General features: G+C 40.3%; 1 protein-coding gene across 1 annotated transcript in view; it reads right to left on the bottom strand.

Annotated features, from left to right (window-relative positions):
* Positions 1 to 19275, bottom strand: part of lrba (LPS responsive beige-like anchor protein) — a 661684-nt gene that overhangs the window by 604053 nt on the left and 38356 nt on the right. Inside the window, exons 6-12 of the mRNA XM_055646656.1 lie at positions 18930 to 19056; positions 16906 to 17025; positions 12560 to 12706; positions 11614 to 11811; positions 11038 to 11171; positions 8186 to 8294; positions 6436 to 6588 (exon numbers count right to left, since the gene is read on the bottom strand). Coding sequence (XP_055502631.1) covers positions 6436 to 6588; positions 8186 to 8294; positions 11038 to 11171; positions 11614 to 11811; positions 12560 to 12706; positions 16906 to 17025; positions 18930 to 19056 — 988 coding nt within the window. The remainder of the gene's footprint in view (positions 1 to 6435; positions 6589 to 8185; positions 8295 to 11037; positions 11172 to 11613; positions 11812 to 12559; positions 12707 to 16905; positions 17026 to 18929; positions 19057 to 19275) is intronic.

A 19275-nucleotide genomic window follows, 5' to 3' on the forward strand; every position in this document is an offset into this window, starting at 1 on the left:
GGAAGTTATCGAGTACTTTGTTAAATTTATGGTTTAAACAACTACATTATTTAAACATAACTGCAAATCAATCAGTGCAGGAGTGATGCTGGATGTCGACCTAAAATGGAAAAATGTACCTTCTGCCTCCACAAATGCTTGACCTGTTGAATTATAGTCATAGGGTCATACAGTGCGGAAATAGGTTCTTCAGCCCAACTTACCCACCCTGACCAACATGCTTCATCTACACTAGTTCCACCTGCATGCATTTGGCCTATCCAAAAATGTATTAAACGTTGTAATAGTACCTGCCTCAACTACCTCCTCCGGCAGCTTACTCTATATACCTATCACCCTTTGTGTAAAAAACAAAGTTGCCCATCAGATTCCTATTAAATCTTTACCCTCTCACCTTAAACCTCTGTCCTCTGGTTCTTGATTTCCCTACAAAGGGGAAAAGACGGTTCATTTACCCGTTTTAATCACCGCATGATTATGTACACCTCCATAAGATCACCCCTCATCCTTCTGTGCTCCAAGGAGCCACTCAAAGCCAGCTCAATCTCTCCCTATAGCTCAGTCGCTTGAGTCTTGCCAACGTTCGCGTGTCTTTTCTGCACCTTTCCAGCTTGACAACATCTTTCTGACAATAAGGCGACCAAACTGAACTCAACACTCGAAATGTAGCTTCACCAATTCCTTGTACACCTGTAACATGACCTCCCAAATTCTATGTTCAATACTCTGACTGATGAAGCGGAATGTGAGGAAAACCTTCTTCACTACCCTATTTAACTGTGACGCCACAAATGCTGGAGAAACTCAGCGGGTGAGGCAGCATCTATGGAGCGAAGGAAATAGACAACGTTTCGGGTCGAGACCCTTCTTCAGACTGATCAATTTGCTTGTCCTATTCAAATGTCACAGCAGGAGGCTAGTTTGGCAGAAATGAGACAAATTGAATTCATTCCAGAAGTGTGAGATAACACTGCAGGGTGAAGGGATACAAAGTAAATGGAAGTATATAAAGAGATATGATGGAAACTTATTATGTTTGTCCACAGATCCTTAAAGGGGACATTTCAAGGCTTCAAGTTAGTTACAATGTTATTCAGGAGGCTTTTCTTTATTAGTGAAAGGCATAAAATATAAGGGATATTAAGTAGGTATGTTACAAAACCTACCTGAATCGTCATTGAGAATCTGCCCCAGGCCGTGTGCGCGATTTTGGCGCTGTTTAGAGGGGGCAGGTTTAAAACGCGATTTTTATTAGGCTGTTGCAATCGAAAATGTTCGGCCTAGTAAATCATTAACGAAAAATCGCTGAAAGACCCCGTCGCAAAAGGTATTATTAGTTTTTATGGCCTTGTATAATAGTTATAGTAGTTTAAAAATCACTCTCTAAACCCGCAACCTCTCGCAGCCCCAGGGTTTTATAAAGCAAACAATTAAAGGTATGTACCTTATTTTTACATTAAAAGGGGCTTCTTAAGAACCCTGTATATAAAGTTTTCTATAGCGAGTTGCTCATTTTGGGCTCTTTATATCACGCAGTATTTTTCTGGGCATTTGAGGGCACAAATCCAGCGCAATGTGAACGTTCTAAACCAGCGCGTTCACAGGAACCCACTAGAAAGCTGATTTAAAATGGACTTTAATTTACAGCAATTGAACACTAAATTCCTTCCATTTGGCCTATAAATTAATGTAAATGAGATTTCAAAATCATGTTTTATTGTGAATTATTTGTGAATATTATTTGGACACTTAGGCTATTTAAAAATGTTAATCATTTATTAAGAAATGGATAGATGTTTAGATCTAGTAATTGAAGTTTGAAATTAGCTACAATTGGGTAACTAACTAATTATATGCTTTAATTTCAGGTCATCCAAGTAAGATTATTTTATATTTGTTTCAGAATGGTTCAATTTATGTTAACTGAAAATTTCATTCAGTTCTCTTAATTTTTAAGAAGGTTATGGGCTTTTGACTGTCCATGATCAGAGCTTATTTGTTATGTCCATAGAAAATCAATAGGGAACAAAATGCTAATTTCCGAGTATGAAAATGGCCATAACGTTTTTATTACTTGAGATATGAAAGTGAATTAGGTGTCAAATTAAACTTATTTTTATGCTTTATCTGATGGGATAAAATGCAGACTTGATTTTTAAAATCTCAAAATTTTGTAACATTGTTAATATAAGCTTATGCTCGAATTTCATAAACACTCATTCGTTTGTAACTTGAGTATACAGATTAATGCCAAGACAGTTATAATTCCCCTGGCACGAGTATGAGATTGGTCATGATGCCAGGAATGGAAAATCTAAGCAATGTGGAAAGATTGGGCAAACTGAAATTTCCTGCTTTGGTACAAGGGTAACAAGAGGATTGGTGGCGTCTGTGAATGAGCCTAGCAAAAATAAACAGGAAGGACCCATTACCCTTACCAGAATGCTCTGAAAATAAGTATAGTAACACTTGTTTTAACTGACCTCTTTATAGCAGATTTTGGTTAGAGTGGACCAAATCTATTGTAAATCATGTTTGTTGTCTCAGAATAACCACGAGATGGATGGAGTGAATGGTGTTCTTGAACCATTTTAGCTTAGAGATACAGCGTGGAAACAGTGTCCGTGCCGACCAGTGATCACCCACACACGAGTTCTATCCTAGGCACTAGGTTCTATCTTTCCTCCCACATTGCAAAGACAGGACTTGGTGACAGTGTGAGTGCCCCGGCGCACACCCCCTCCACCACGGAGACGTGCAGGCCTGCAGCTCAACTGGCCTCCGCGAACCCCCGGCAGAGCCTCCAGCCAGCCCAGTGCCGTAGACCCAATCCCGGGCTCCCCAGCACATCAGCCCACCCCACACACGACAGTGTAGGGTAGAACCAGTGCACCCAGAGGAAACCCACGTGGCCGCTGTGAGCACCCGACACCAAGATCAAACCCGGGCCCCCATCGCCAGCCATGAGGCAGCAGCTCCACAGAGCCCACACTACCTGTCTCCGCAATGCGGGCGGAAACGTGAGCACCTGATAGAAACCCATACTGCTGCACCTGATGTTAGGATCAAACTCAGGTTGCTGGCGCTGTATGTAACTCTATGCGCCACTATGCCGTCCCATGATATTGTGTATTTTGTGTGCTTTACTGTTTATTATGCAGTGTATATTTATTGATTGTTTTTCTAATTGTACTGTACATATTATCCCCTTTATTTGATTGTAGTGGACAATCGTTAATAGCGGACATCATCTCCCCCCCTGTACAGCGAATGTTTACTGTGTAATGTTTTCAAGTAATTTAGAGAAAAATTCAAAAGATGAGGAAAATGCTTTCGAACTCTGTCATATTTCCAATTATTATATCACATGCAAACATCTAAATGATAAAAGTTTATAAAATGATGACAGGCATAGATAGGGAAGACAGTCAAAAGTGTTTTTTTTTTTCAGGGTTGGAATGTCAAAAACAGTCGGACGAAGCTTAAGGTGAAAGTGGCAAAGTTTAAAAGAGACGAGTAGAACAGGTTTTTACAGAGAATGGTGGATGCCTGGAATGCATTACCAGGGATGGTGGTGGAAGTAGATAGTGGATTTAAGAGGCATTTGGGTCTGCAAGTATATGCACAGAGAATGGGGGGGGATGTAGATCACATGCAGATTTAATATCCAGTGCGGACATTGTGAATTGAAGGACCTGTTCCTTTGCTGTATTGTGCTCTAAACGGTTAATTTACAGCAAACAGCAAACGTCTAAGAACATTGCCCAGTGGGACTCCACTGGAAAACAACTTACCCGGCTGGCGTAACTCAGCGGGTCAGGCAGCATCGCTGGAGAGAAGGAATTGGTGACGTTCGGGGAGGGGGGGGGGGGCAGAGGGGGGGGGGAGAGGGGGGGAGGAGGGGGGGGGGAGAGGGGGGGGGAAGAGGGGGGGGGCAGAGGCAGAGGCAGAGGCAGAGGCAGAGCAGAGGCAGAGGCAGAGGCAGAGGGAGAGGGGAGAGGGAGAGAGGGGGAGGGAGAGAGTGAGGGAGAGGGGGGGGGGAGGGAGAGGGAGAGGGAGAGGGAGAGGGGGAGGGGAGAGGGAGAGAGGGGGGGGAGAGAGGGGGAGAGAGGGAGAGGGGGAGAGAGAGAGAGGGGGAGAGAGGGAGAGGGAGGGAGAGTGTGTCGAGGGAGGAGGTATAGTGTGACAGGCATTGCATCTTCTGCGGGTGCAGGGAAGGTGCCTGGGGAGGGGGTGGTTTGGGTGGGATGGCATGTTAACCCGGGAGTTGTAGTGGGAAGATGGGAAAATGTGGCTAGTGGTGAGATCCCGTTGGTGGTAGCAGAAATTTTGTAGGATTATATGTTGCATACGATGGCTGATGGGGTGGAAGGTAAAGACTAGGAGGACTCTGTCTCTGTTGCAACTAAGGGGAGGGGGAACAAAGGTGGAGCTGCAGGGTACCGAGGAGACACGAGTGAGGGCCTCAGCTATGATGGGAGAGGGGAACCCCCGTTCCCTAAAGAATGAGGACATCTCGAATGTCCTGATATGGAACACCTCATCTTGGGCGCAGATGTGGTATAGACGGAGGAATTGGGAGTAGGGGATAGAGTCTTTGCAGGAAGCAGGGTGGGAAGAAGTGTAGTCAAAATAGTTGTGGGAGTCAGTGGGTTTGTAATAGATGTCAGTCAATAGTCTATTTCCTGTGATGGAGCCTGTGAGATCAAGAAAGGGGAGGGAGGTGTCGGAGACAGTCCAAGTAAATTTAAGTGCAGGATGAAAATTGGTGGTGAAGTTGATGAAGTCCATGAGTTCTGCATGGGTGCAAGAGGAGGCAGTCATCAATGTAACGGAGATAGAGTTTGGGGATAGGGCCAGTGTACGCCTGGAACAGGGATTGTTCAACGCGCCCTATAAAGAGGCAGGCATAGCTGGGGCCCATGTGGATGCCCATAGCTATGCCTTGGATTTGGAGAAAGTGGGAGTAGTCAAAGGAGAAGTTTTTGAGGATGAGGAGAAGAGTATTTGAGGTGGAGTAGAGTATTGGTGGAGGGAAATTGAATGGTTCTGCGGTCGAGGAAGAAACAGTAGCCTTTGCTACCTTCCTCTGAGCTAATTTTGGACCTAATTTAACGCACACACCATCATGTCTTGGGCTGTAATGTTTATTTATCAGCTGGCCATTTGGGGTCTCCTTAAAAGGTATACAAAATATATGAAATCTATATCACCACCTTAAAATCCTGTTGCTAACTCTTCAAATAAAATTCAATCACCTACCCTTCACAAAGCTGGCAACCTTAAATTGATCTGTGTCTCTCATCATGAATGTTTATACTGTCGTCAGAATTGATTCCAATAATTTGCCTACCACTGAAGTTAAACAAGTCTGTGTCTAATTACTTGGTTTATCCTCTCCTTCCCTTTTTAAACAGAAGTGCAATGTTAGTATTGATCTGGCACTACTCATGTAGCCAGGGAGATGTGGAGAATTATGTTCTGGTCCACATAATTTGCTCCATTGACTTTTGCAGCCTGGAATATATTTATCCAGGTCATGAAGCAAATGGAGTTCATGCTGGTTCTCAGAACAATTTCATCAATCCCACTTCCCTTTTAATTTCCCAGCAACCGGTTCTTTTTCATATGACCATCAACATCTCCATGATCCCACTACTACCACACCTATACAGCAGGCGAATCATAGAAGCCAATTATCCCATCAATCAGTACGCACTTTGAACGGGGGAGAAAACTGAAGGACCTTGAAGAAATCCATGTAGTTTCAGAGAATGCCACTAATGAGATGCCATGGTCAAGCAGTGTTCAAAGCCAGATTGAAAGGAAGACATTACAACTGGCATTACTACCCAGTTCAGAATATGGGGGAAATAGGCACACTTTTGTCAGGAATTACTAGTAATTATTACATCTTTTTTACAGTGGAAAATATGAATTGCCTTTCAGATATTGAGTCATGTCTCACTTCTGAAAAACTGCATTTTTCAGAGGATAACCATAAATCATAGTAGCAAAGGATTAATGCTAGTGAGAAAAAAAAGATCCTTTGCCATAATTCTGTCCTAACAATCCATATGACAAACATTAATTGCCGAATGTTTAAAAGGTACTCAATTCGAATTACTATACTAAACTTTATTTTTATTAACATACCAAATTGATTTTTTTTAAATGTGCAAGTCATTAAGGCTCAATTTAAAGTGCAAAATTATATTTTAAAAATTCATTAATTTTATTTCACCCTTTAATCTGGTGGATTGGGTATTGTTCAGTTATTGGTAAAAGTATTTGCCTTTAACATGTTCAAGCAATTATAGCGTGGGACTCAGTTATACTTCAACATAAATTTTTAGAGCAGCATATTAGTAGCATTTCTTAGTTTAATTCCCTACATTTATGAAATAATCTTAAATTAAAAAGCTAAATGCTCACCTTCGCTGGAGCATGGATCCATATAGCAGGATTCAGAAGAATGTGGTCACACAGTTGTTTGAGCAGAGGGCCTCCGTTCTGTAAATTACTTAGATATTTGGCAAAGGCCAAACACAGTTCCAATACATCTCTGGTGATATGAACTTTGGAAGACTACAACAAAGGTACAGTTTCAGATATTGGCATCAATATTTAAACTATTTAATCACGCAAATGGACTCGCATAAACAACAGTTTTCAAATCTCACTTCCAATTTATTAAGAAGAAATCGAAGTAGGCATCAGCACGAGAAAATCACACTTTATACCACGTCATTTAACATAATCACAAACTATACTTCACTTCTGCAGATGCATTTGTTACGCGGTATTCAAAAATATTAGTTAATTCTCTATGACTAGCAGTGAAATTATCTGTTTCTGGAATAACATGTTTCAAAAAAAGTGAGCATAAAAAGCCAAGCAGGACTGTACTTGAACTCAATACATATCTTGAAATAATTGTGTAAGAAGGAACTGCAGATGCTGGGAAAATCGAAGGTAGATCAAAATGCTGGAGAAACTCAGCAGGTGAGGAATCATCAATGGATCGAAAGAAAAGGTGACGTTTCGGGTCGAGACCCGAAACGTCACCTTTTCCTTCGCTCCGTAGATGCTGCCTCACCCGCTGAGTTTCTCCAGCGTTTTTATCTACCTTTGAAATAATTGTTTGTTTTTTTCGCCCTTACTTGATCTTATTTGCACCAAATGCTTTTTATGACATCTACATTTCACTGAATCACAAAAATGTCACAATATAGATTTGCATGCAAATAAGTAATTCATTTAGGTTAGGGTCTTAAATCTGATATGCCAATTTAACCCAAAACAAAAGATTATTTCGAAAAATGGGGACGTAATTGATAAGGATAAAAGATCAGTTGTTCATTCTAGCCAATTTCCACCGTTGGCTCTAAATTATTAAGCATAAGAAAAGAAAATACTCTGCTAACCAGATACAATTGCTGTCCAAGGTGACTGGCGAAGTTTAGATCAATTACATATGATGTTCAGCAGACTTCAATTTGTAGCCAGACCACTAGATGGGGTACCCCAGCCAGGGAATAACACACAGCTAAATACAGCTAAACTGACGGTGTATACTAGAGCCAAAACCTATTCTTGTAAATGAATAGATCGTAGGAACGCCTTTGCAATGAAGGCCAACTTGTCATTTGCCTTCTAACTACATGCTGGACCTTCCTTGAACTGTTTGTGATTGTGCAACACAACCCCTCGGAATTTACAGTTTATCTCAGTTTAAATAATCATTTGAAACACAAATTTGAGATATATTTTCAATGGAACTTTTAATTTCCTTACATCATACCATAGCTCGCAAGTTTGGGAAATGATAGGAAATGGGTCATGCAGTCTGGTCATCAATTTATCATTTTCAATAAATCCATCGTATAATTTAAAAGGAGTGGTTTTGCAAAACCCTAATCATAAAGCTAAATTAAAACACTGGAGGTACACAAAAAAATGCTGAAGAGACTCAGCGGGTGCTGCAGTATCTATGGAGCGAAGGAGATAGGCAACGTTTTGGGCCGAAACCCTTCTTCAGACTGATCAGAATTTTAACAAGCTTTCCTAAAAATGTCTCACATAGTTAGATCAGTTTGGTTACTTTTAAATTCATTCATTAATCTATTCCTTAATTTGTTAAATAACTGAAAAATCATACAAGCTAAATAGTTACAACATTTACCTTTTCAAGGCTGAACCCAATGACGAGAAAACCCTTACAAGACAGAATTTGCTCTTGCATAGCCACTGAATTCTTCAGTAACTCCATTATAAATGCCAACAGTGTGGAACTGAAACAAATCAAAAATAGACAAAAGATTTCAACATTTTAAACATACTACAGAAAGAACTTTGTACATGGAACATAGGTTCAGCATAGAAACCGGCTCTTCGGCCCACATGCTCAGATAATGCTCAGATAAACTAACCTCATTTACCTACACATGATCCTCGCCCCTCCATTACCTTCATATTCATTGTATGACCAAGTAACTAGGTTATGATATGAGATGAAGGGAATGGAGGGAATAATAATGAATGAAGGGAATTAAGATAATATGGACGGAATGAAGGGAATGATAACAACAATATCTATGTAGCTTCAATCATCTTTTACATGACGTTTCCCTGCACCTATATCTTATGCCCCCACGAAAATCCTTGGGTGTTGATTTTTTCCCCAAAGCTTCTGGAAATGATAAATGTAACCATCGATTTAGCCATAGCATCTAAAAAAGTTTCCTTCTTCTGGAATTTTTAGTGCCTGAAAATTCCAATCAGATAAGGACGGAAAGCATTGTTCCCTGGAAACATTATGACCTAAACACAGAAATCAGTTATGTTTTTCATGCTGGATTCTGAATGGCAGACTGACCATTTCCACCTTCTTAGAGCAAATCCAGAATCATTGTTTTCTCCCTGCTATACCAAATGAACCAGATTTGATAAGGGAACTCAAGGTAAAGAAGCCATTAGGAGGTAGTGACCATAATAACCTGTAGAGGATCATTGTGGGCTCTTCGGCCATCGGAGCCTACTCTACTTTGTTCTGTACCTTTTCATGCCTCTAGTTTCCCTCTCTCTCCTGACTCTCAGTCTGAAGAAGGTTCGACACAAAATGTCACCTCCTCCTTTTCTCCAGAAATGCTGCCTAACCAGCTGAATTACTACAGCATTTTATGGCTATCGTAGAGTGAAGGCTTGATTCTCAAGTACTTGGCAAGCCAGTACTTCAACAGGTCAAAGCCAAGAACGATCCCCAGGTTACGAAAAGGACAATACTAGTGGAGTACCTGGATCAACAAGAGGCAGCATTGGGAGTCGTGTTCATAAGCAGTTGCTTTAGCAGTATGTTTGGGATCATTGTCTTGCTGTAGAATGAACTGCTGGCCAATGGGTTTTGAGGCATTTATTTGAACTTGAGCAGATAGGATGTGTCTATACACTTCAGAATTCATTATGCTACTACCATCAGCAGTTGGATCATCAATGAAGATACGCGAGCCAGTACCTTCAGCAGCCATACATGCCCAGGCCATAACACCCCCACCACCGTGTTTCACAGATGAGGTGGTATGCTTTTGATCTTGGGCAGTTCCTTATCTCCTCCATAATTTGCTCTGGCCATCTCTCTAATACAAGTTAATCTTTGTCTTATCTTTCCACAAGACCTTTTTCCAGAACTGTGGTTGCTCTTTTAAGTACTTCTTGGCAAACTGTAACTTGGCCATCCTATTTTTGCGGCTAACCAGTGGTTTGCATCTTGCAGTGTAGCCTCTGTATTTTTGTTCATGAAGTCTTCTGTGGACAGTGGTCATTGACAAATCCACACCTGATTCCTGAAGAGTGTTTCTGATCTGTCGGACAGGTGTTTGGGGATTTTACTTTATTAAAGAGAGAATTCTTCGGTCATCAGCTGTGGAGGTCTTCCTTGGTCTGCCAGTCCCTTTGCGATCAGTAATGTCACCAGTGCTCTTTTTCATCTTAATGATGTTCCAAACAGTTGATTTTGGCAAGCCTAAGGTTTGGCTGATATCTCTAACAGTTTTATTTGTGTTTCTCAGTCTCTTAATTGTTTATTTGACTTTCATTGGCACAACTTTGGTCCTCATGTTGATAAACAGCAATAAAAGTTTCCAAAGGTAATGGAAAGACTTGAGGAAAGGCTAGGTGCTGAGAGCTCTCCTGTACCTGCATTGAGGCAATTAACCACACCACACATGTGAAGCCATGTGTCCCAAACATTGTGGAGCCCTGAAATGGGGGGGGACTAATTGTGGAGTACAGAGGCAAATAAATAAATAACGGGTCTTTGTCACAAACATTATGGAGGGCACTGTATATCCACTTCAAAAACCAACTGCATATTAAATAATGCATATCTGTGATAGAGTGCGATAAGAGTTGCCACAGCTATTTTTAAGTGCCAAAATGAAAGGTGAATGCTTATAAATGGAAGAACTTTCATTACAGCAAGAGGAAGGATGCACATTTCAGAGGGATTTGCCAAGAAAACACAACCAATGCATTCATATAAAAACTGATGGAGGAACTCCGAGTCAAGCAGCATCAACCAGTCTACTTAACTACTTCAACAACCATTTCATTTCATATAGTCCCCTCAATAGAAGGATTACCGAGTCATTAGGTAAGAGGTATGGTACAAAGGCAAATTAACAAAAGTTGGTTGAGAAGGTAGGATTTATGGTATGTTTTATAAACAGAAAGCTGTAGGTAGCTAATTCCATGGCATTGTCAGCTGATGGCATTAATGCCAATGCTTGAGAAGCAGGCATTTCTGAGAGGTGCAGGACTTAAGAAGATGGAAATGGATTGGGGCACGTGGGAATTTAAAACATGGCTGGGAATATTAAAATCAAAGCACTGCTTAAATAGAAACCAATATTTGAGAGTAAGGAGTGGGCATAGTGGGCAAATGGGATTGTACATTCAATTTGTTAACTCATTAACAGTGTCCCGAGAGAAAAGAATAATCAATTCCCAAGCAGAATGAATATCCACAAATTCACTTACCAAACAGTGTTGTCTACTTGGTCTGAAGAATGTTGATAATAGTCAAGTTGTGCAAACAATGGGAAAAGCACCTGGACACCACCAATTGAATGTATAGCACTTTGCACTGAATGTGTTACAACAGCTTTCACATCCTATTACAAAAAACAAAACTCATATCAAAAATGTATGAAACTGAACTTCTGAACTCACTTTTTATGCATTTAGTTTGAAGAAGGCAGAAAAACAAATTTCCCAACAAATTTTTAAAACCAGATGAAACATTGTAAAATAAATTTATTCACAATTCAAATTTATTTATTCACCATTTAACAGGCGAGAGAAAAAGTTCCAAGTCAACGTTGAAGACAGTATGGGAGTGTTTAGTCATTTGCAAGAGGCTCTCCACATGCCCAAGATGCATAAAACCAATTAAATTTGGAGAAATATATTTTCCAAATTGAATATATTTTTTCAAAGATGTCCATAACATGTCATAAATGCTTTAGCTGTTGAAATTAATTAACAACAGAATAAATGTTTTGTCCTTTTCTAAGAAACTAGTACAACACAACATTTACAGAACTTGGCTTTTACCTGAAGCATGAGAGCATGAGGAGAATGAACAAATATCGATGGATTATCCTTCGGAGATGATTCTAGACAGAGTTGAGCATCTGTAGCCTTTGGATTGTATGTGAAGGCAATGCTACCAGACAGCTTGCCGTCATAAAGTAGTAACTTGTGGTGTTCCGCTAGAAGGAGATCACTTTCTGCTTTAAATTTGAAAGCACCCTGGAAAATATCAAAGTTACTCAACTTGATGTGGGTAAAGATGATTTAATAACACAGTAATTCATTTCCACAAATTAATAACCATCATCTTCCAGCCTATTTGGCAATGAAAATCTCCATGTGGACTTCAAACTGCTTCTGACCTTCATTTGCCTGTCACTGTTGGTCATCAATGCTCTACTTCTATTCTATCCTTATTACATCGACACATCTTCAATAACACTTCAGACCTGATGTCTAAACACCCATTTTCTCCTATCTGACCCATTTAATTATGGAATACATGCATTCCAAAAAAAATCTGCATGTCTCAATGACTTCCTTGATAAAGAGTTGTTACAACTTTAAAACTACCATTTTCACACCTTGTGTTGGACATACAATTGGTTGCTCGTTTGCCTTTACTGCCATCTTTTAGCTGATTCTATCAGCACTTCTGTCATTGTGAAGCAGTCTGAAGAAGGGTTCCAACCCAAAACGTCACCTACTCCTTTTCTCCAGAGATGCCTGAAGTTACTGAGTTATTCATGATTTTGTGTCCATCTTCTGTCATTTAATTTCTTCTGCTCTCCAATCATCTTTTGGTCTAGTCACCCCTCCCATCTTTCTCTGCAACTTTAAAAGTGTTTTACCTCTGAAATATTAAATGTGATTCTCTCGCTCTATATATATGAATATTCCAGGCATTTTCTGTTCTATTTTAGATTACCAGAATCTACAATGGTTTTTTTTTCAAACTTCACACTACCTTGTATCCAATGCCAAGTTGATAGATTGCAAATATCTGAGCTGCATTGAGGGCTTCGGCGAAGACATAAACTGCTCCAAGTTGGCCGCAGAATACCCGATTTGCATCTGCTGTTTCTGAAGATCCCAGGAAACATTTGTCAAATGTCTAAAAAACAAACAAACTGATTAATTCTTGTGTAATTTGCAACTTAAGTCAACATATTTTTTAGCTACGGTAACAGTATACACAAAAATGTTTGATGGTCATTTCCAATAAGATTAATTTTCAATCATGAATTATATTTTCCTATGTAACTCGGTTGTGTCTTCAGCAAGTTTAGTGCTCATAATATAATGTCAAGAATATTGCTTACAAAACCTCTTACATTCCACCAACATGAAGGGTACACTCCATCACTTAGAGAAGTAAGCAATGGAAAGTTACTGTGCACAAAATACCTAAATTCAATGAAAAACACCAGATAAAATGGGAAATACTCCATCCCTTGAGAAACCTTCATGTGTGTTTGTGGTTTGACCAAGAAATACAAATCCTGCAAAAAGCAAAAAACCTCACTACATCTAAACAATAAAGTGGGATTAGTATAGTTTTGTTTAAAAATACAGTGCAGAAACAGGTCCTTCGGCCCACCGAGTCTGCACCAACCAGCTATCTCCGCACACGAGCACTGTCCTACACACACTAGGGGCAACCTTTTTCTTTTTTTTTATTTTATTTTGAATATACACATTTATACCAAGCCAATTAACCTGCAACCCTGTACGTTTTTGGAGTGTGGAAGCAAGCAGAGATCTCAGAGAAAATCCACGCAGGTCACTGGGAGAACGTACAAACTCCATACAGACAAGCACACGTAGTCAGGATCGAACCCGGATCCCTGGCGCTGTAAGGCAGTAGCTCTACCGCTACGCCACAATGCTGCAACATGTATCGTTCGTCTTCTCAACTGGTTATTGTAATTAGTGTACTAAAGCACCCATATCTTTGAAATCCAACATTTCCTATTCAAAGAAAAAAAAAAAATTCTTCCTGCCAAAATGAATTTCATCTTTCAGTTTTAGTTCAACTGTTTTACTTTTGCAGCCTTTCTGCCTTACCCACACAGTTTATTTACCTGCCCAGCTTTATAGTTAGCAAAAGATATATTATCCTGAGTCCCCTCATTTAAGCCATTGACATTGAATATGAATGGACTACTTAGATAACCTCAAAAATTACCAATTTATTCCGACTTGAATATTATAAAACGGAGGTATAAGAACTGATTCGTGCAGTACATCATTAATCTCAAAAAGTATTAACTTATTCATACTGTTTTTATCCAGTGACCAATTCTCATTCCCTGCTAATACATGGTTTACCCAAACCAATGACCCTTTACCATGTGGAACAGCAACTTCTGTGGCATTATTATTAAAAAGCACCCATAAAATCTAAATATGATGACATCTACTGGCTTCCCTTTAGTTCACCAACTGGTTCGGCATTAAAAAAACACTCGCTAGCTAGCTGAAAAATATTTCCATTTCATAAAACTACATTGACTCCATTTAATCATTGCTTGCTTCTCAATCACTATTAATACTTAATAGAGCCTTAATACTTGATTCCACACAGAAGTAATGGTATCATTTACTTTGTAGAACCAGTTGTATATGAAAATATTCACATCCTCCAGATGTGCAAGAAGTATTTATTTGCATGAAGCTTGGAACCTAGGAAAGCAACAGCACGGCCTCACTGCCACAGGCTGGCATTTGTCATATGCAATACTACGAGGTATTGTATAAAATTGATTGTAGAATACTGCTGTCCCTTCATCAATCTCGAGATTTTCAATTAATCATTTAATTTTTTTGGCCCATTTGATGAATTGCTCTTTTACCTTTTCTTCCCAACTAATAAAACTCTATGCAACCAATGAATTTTAGAATGTGCATAAATAAAGAACTATTTCACTTATCAAATATACTGCTCAGTGATATTATGGTAGTGACCTGGTGAACTGTATTAACATGACTTCGAATGTGCACACTTTGTTCCACTTGGTTTCAATTTATTTGCATATTAAAGATACCGGATGTTGATGCATCACTTGATTGTTTTTTGGAATGAAAGATTATTTTTATAGATTATGCTGTAAACAATCTATATTACTAAAAGTCTGTTCTTGACCGATTTTGGCCATCTGTGCTGCGATTTCCGAGAGAACGCCGCCACCTACGGCCGTCATTTTTGGCCACCTCGCTCAGAGCCCCCCTCCGCCATATGTGTGCTGAGGATTTTTCCCGTCGATGAAAAATGACAGAGATATTAATGATATTACAAAATTCCCCATTCTCTCTGCTGCCCCTGCTGGCGGCAGGGGGGAGGGACTATAAAACCAGGAAGTGGTACGCCTCGATTAGTCTTTGCAAGCGGTGTGCCTCAATTCGTCTCTGCAAGTGGTGTGCCTCAATCAGAGCTCTGAATGACACTGAACAAATGGTACCACAGCTGTGAGTACCCATAATGTGGTTTGAAAATGAATAAATGGTTAGTTGGAAGTAAAAAAGCACTGCCTGCAAATGGTTGTTTGGGTTTGGGTTGAAGTAACAAGGCACTCTCTCTCTCTCTCTCCCCCCTTCTCCTCTCTCTCTCTCTCCCCCCACCTCTCTCTCCCTATCTCTCTCTCTCTCTCTCTCTCTCCCCCGTCTCTCTCCCTTTCTCTCTCACTCTCCCCCCTCTCTCTCTCTCTCTCTCTCTCTCTCTCTCTCTCCTCCCTCCTCTCTCCTCTCCTCTCCTCCCCCCTCTCTTCTCCCCCCCTCTGCCCCCTCCTCTTTCCCCTCTCTCTCTATCTCTCCCCCTATCTCTCCCCTCCAACCCCCTCCCTCCCTACCATCCCCTCCCCTAAACCCCCACTCCCCTCCACCCACCCCTACCCCCTTCCCTCTCCCCCTCCCTGCTCTCCACCCTCTCCCCTCACCCTCCCTCACCCCCATCTCCCCTCCACACCCCCTACTCTCTCCCCGCCTCCCCTCCTCCATCCCCGCCTCCCTCCTCCACCCTCACCCTCCCTCCCCTAAACCCCCACTCCCCTCCACACCCCCCTACCCTCTTCCCTCCCTGCTCCCCACCTCTCCCCCCTCTCAGCACCCCCTCTCTCTCCCCTTCCCTCCACCCTCCCTCTCCCTCCTTGCTCTCCACCTCTCCCCTCACCTCACCCCCATCTCAGCACACCCTCTCTCCCCCCCTCCCTCCTGCGTCAGTAGATAGGGTGGTTATGGGGTAAAAGGAGCCCCCTCCATCCCACCCTCCCCCCCCGCACGTTGGGGGAACAGACCCAACGGGTCTGCACTTGGTCTAGTATTTCAATATATATTTACATCCCTATAGTTCCAGCTACATGCTAATTATCTGCAGAGAAGAAATGAAGTGGCTTGTGCTGCCTTTGTCTCTTGAAGATGGCGAGGATGTTGGACGAAAACAAGGAGCGCTGTAGGTGAGTGGACTGGGGCTTATCTCTCCCTCCCTCAGAGGCACTCTGGGGTTCCAACGTCAGCTGCAGAAGCATGAACTTTTAAAAGTAACAACACACAAGGTGCTCAAAGTAATTTGGTTAGGCTTCTTCTACAGAGAGTGAAACAGTTCAAACTGCTGAATTATCGGAACTGTCAATAGAGATAAACAGGTTTTATAACGTACAGGAAGGAGGAGGGAGAAGGGAAAGAAGGGATCAGAATGGAAAGTCTCTCAAAGCATGGGCAGGGTGAATGACAAAGGCATAATTGTGAGAGGCAAGAGAGGTTGGTAACTTTTCCCAATTCTTCACTTTATAATTTTTGAATTAGGAAATTATAAATGTTTAATTATTTAAACTGCCAATTCTTAAAAGAAACATAATAATAATTTGCAGACTGTAAATAATTAAGCTCCATTTCAGGCATGTCAATATTTTCTAGCAATATTAAGAGTAACTTAAGTAACTAATATTCATTGTCAATATATTGACAACACTGGCAAAAGAAGCAAAGCTCTTTTGGAAGATCCAACCTTAACATCCAGTTCCAAGATGTATTTACACTCAAAATACCCCCAAAGAATTAGCTTGTCATTTTAGAATGGAACAAAAAGACTGCAGCAAGAAAATGAATGAAACAGAAAAACACACAAAATGAATATTCCAGGAGAAAATAACTTGAAAGTTGTAATACGGAACATCGTTTATAAGTATAAAAAAAAGGATTTAGATTTTTAATTAACTTCTTATCACATGTTTTATGGCATCTAAATAAAAAGGAAAACATTGGCCAAAATATCTGCAAAAAAGAAAATCTCAAATGTCACTTTGTAATTCTACTTACATCACTGGTATTCACAAGCCACGTGATCTCTCCAAAAGATGCCAGTTCACCATTCACATAGCATCGGATCTCACTGTTTTTCCATCGATGGTAGATATGTACAATGGTCACCATGTACCACTAAAGTAAAGTATTTGAACTTTGTTATATGCTGAGAAATTACATGCTAAAAAAAGAAAATAGTGATCTAAATTACATTATTCGTTTCCTTCTTTGAAAAACCTAAATAGTTCTCCTACTAAATATTTTGCTCAGTGCAAACATCATTATTTTTTCCCTGACTTACAAGCTCCCAGCAGGCAACAGTGAACTATATACTATTTGCAATTATGACCCATTTTGCTACACATTTAGATGGCAGAAATTAGATAAGCTTGATATGCTTAAACTTTCAACATGGAAAACATTTCTTTGTCTCAATTATGTCCAAATTTTCATTAAATTATGAATTCAGGATTTATGTTTTATTGAAATATTGCTATCTCAAGTCCATCGTACTTGTTCAGCAAAATTAAATAATACTTCCTTTTGGTTATCTCACTGTGGGCAGCACAGTGGTGTAGTGGTAGAGCTACTTCCTTACAGCACCAGATACAAGGGTTCAATTCTGACCACGGGTGCTTGTCAGTACGGAATTTGTACGTTCTCCCCGTGACTTGCGTGGGTTTTCTCCAAGATCTTCCTCCCATACTCCAATGACGTAAAGGTTCGTAAGTTGATTGTTTTGGTGTTAATGTGAAAGTTAAAAAAATGTCCCTAGTGTGTGTAGGGTATTGTTAATGTGCGGGATCACTGGTCGGTGCGGACTCAGTGGGTCGAAGGGCCTGTTTCCGTGCTCTATCTCTAAACTAAACTAAAAATAGCAATGACAAGGTGGAACTTCACAACAATATCATTTCCCCATACATTATCTCGGCCAAATCTTTGCCACACATATCCTATCCCAAATTTCATCACCTCGATCTTGCCTAGATTGTCACTTGGTTACGCATTTGCCTCAAATTTTAAATTCTCAGATTTTAATATAAATTGCTCCACAGCTATCACCACCCATCTCAACATTATCCTCCAACCTACAATCATGCGCCCATGCAGTTTGGTGGCTATATCTGCCCAATATCATCAATTCAGCTCATATTTTCCTTTTTTTGGCTGGTCTGGTCTGGTCTGATATAACCCACAGCCTTGCCTTTACCAACACATTACACAGAAAAATAAACATAATCTAAACTGTTAGTTAACTGTCACATCCTGTCTCCATCTCTCGCCTTTTCTGCTATCTAAAACTTTTTTTTTTTCTCTTTCCAATTTAGATGAAGGAACCTCGGCCTGAAATATTAACTGCATCTCTTTCCATAAGTACTGCCCAACCGGCTGAATGTCCCCACAGGCTGTTTTTATGCATTCAGGCATATATTTTAACATTCTTTGTCACTTTAACATTATTTTATACCATAGGTTTGTTCGCTTCTCGCCTGTCATATCTCCACCCCGCACCTTTGTTTTTTAGTTTCTGTCTTATATTTCTAGGCTTGTTACTTTCTTGTTTGTGGCAACAAGAAAGCTCAGTACTCAAAACCTTCTTATGTTGTGCAATTAACCCATAAATGATTTTGCAAAGTTTGCAATACTTCCAGGTTAAATCAAATGCTTTAACTGGATGACAAGTTGCAATAAGGGCCTGTGCCACCTTCACGACCTAATTCACAACCTCTGCTGAGTTTGCCCATGACTCATACTCGCAGCACAGTCGTAATGAGATCGTAGGTGGGTCGTGGAGCTAGTCATAGGTAGTCGTGGCATCAAGTAGGTCGGGGCGTTTTTTCAGCATGATGAAAAATGTCCACGAGTAAAAAAAGGTCATGAATTAGGTCGTGAAAGTGGGACAGGCCCTTTAAAAATTCATCATCGGAGCTATATTTCAGAAGTCTGTAAATAATTAAATAACTTAAAACAGATTCCTTAACAAATAAACATTTCTTATCAATAACTAGAAACCAACGTATCAAATAATGAATTCTTGCCTTTTGTGGTTTGAAGTCGTATTTTACACAATGCTGAAATCCTTTTCCTTTTGACTTTATTGACGTCACAATAAGACAACCACCAACAAAATGAGCAGAATATCCAAGACCTTTATTGGTCCGGAAACTAGTGGAAAGAATAAATGAATTTTAATGAAGCAAGTATTTGCCAAATAATCACTAACCGAATAAACTCAATTATTAATTCACCAAGCAACATCAGAAAAAACTAAATTGGTAAATGAACAAACCCAAGTGGTAAGATTTACTGCAGCATGATGAACTAAATATTAAGGCCCTGTCCCACGAGCATGCGACTCCATGCGGCAAGCGCTACCTAACGTGG

This window comes from Leucoraja erinacea, chromosome 1 (assembly GCF_028641065.1).
Source record: "Leucoraja erinacea ecotype New England chromosome 1, Leri_hhj_1, whole genome shotgun sequence".
In the NCBI taxonomy this organism is placed as follows: Eukaryota; Metazoa; Chordata; class Chondrichthyes; order Rajiformes; family Rajidae; genus Leucoraja; species Leucoraja erinaceus.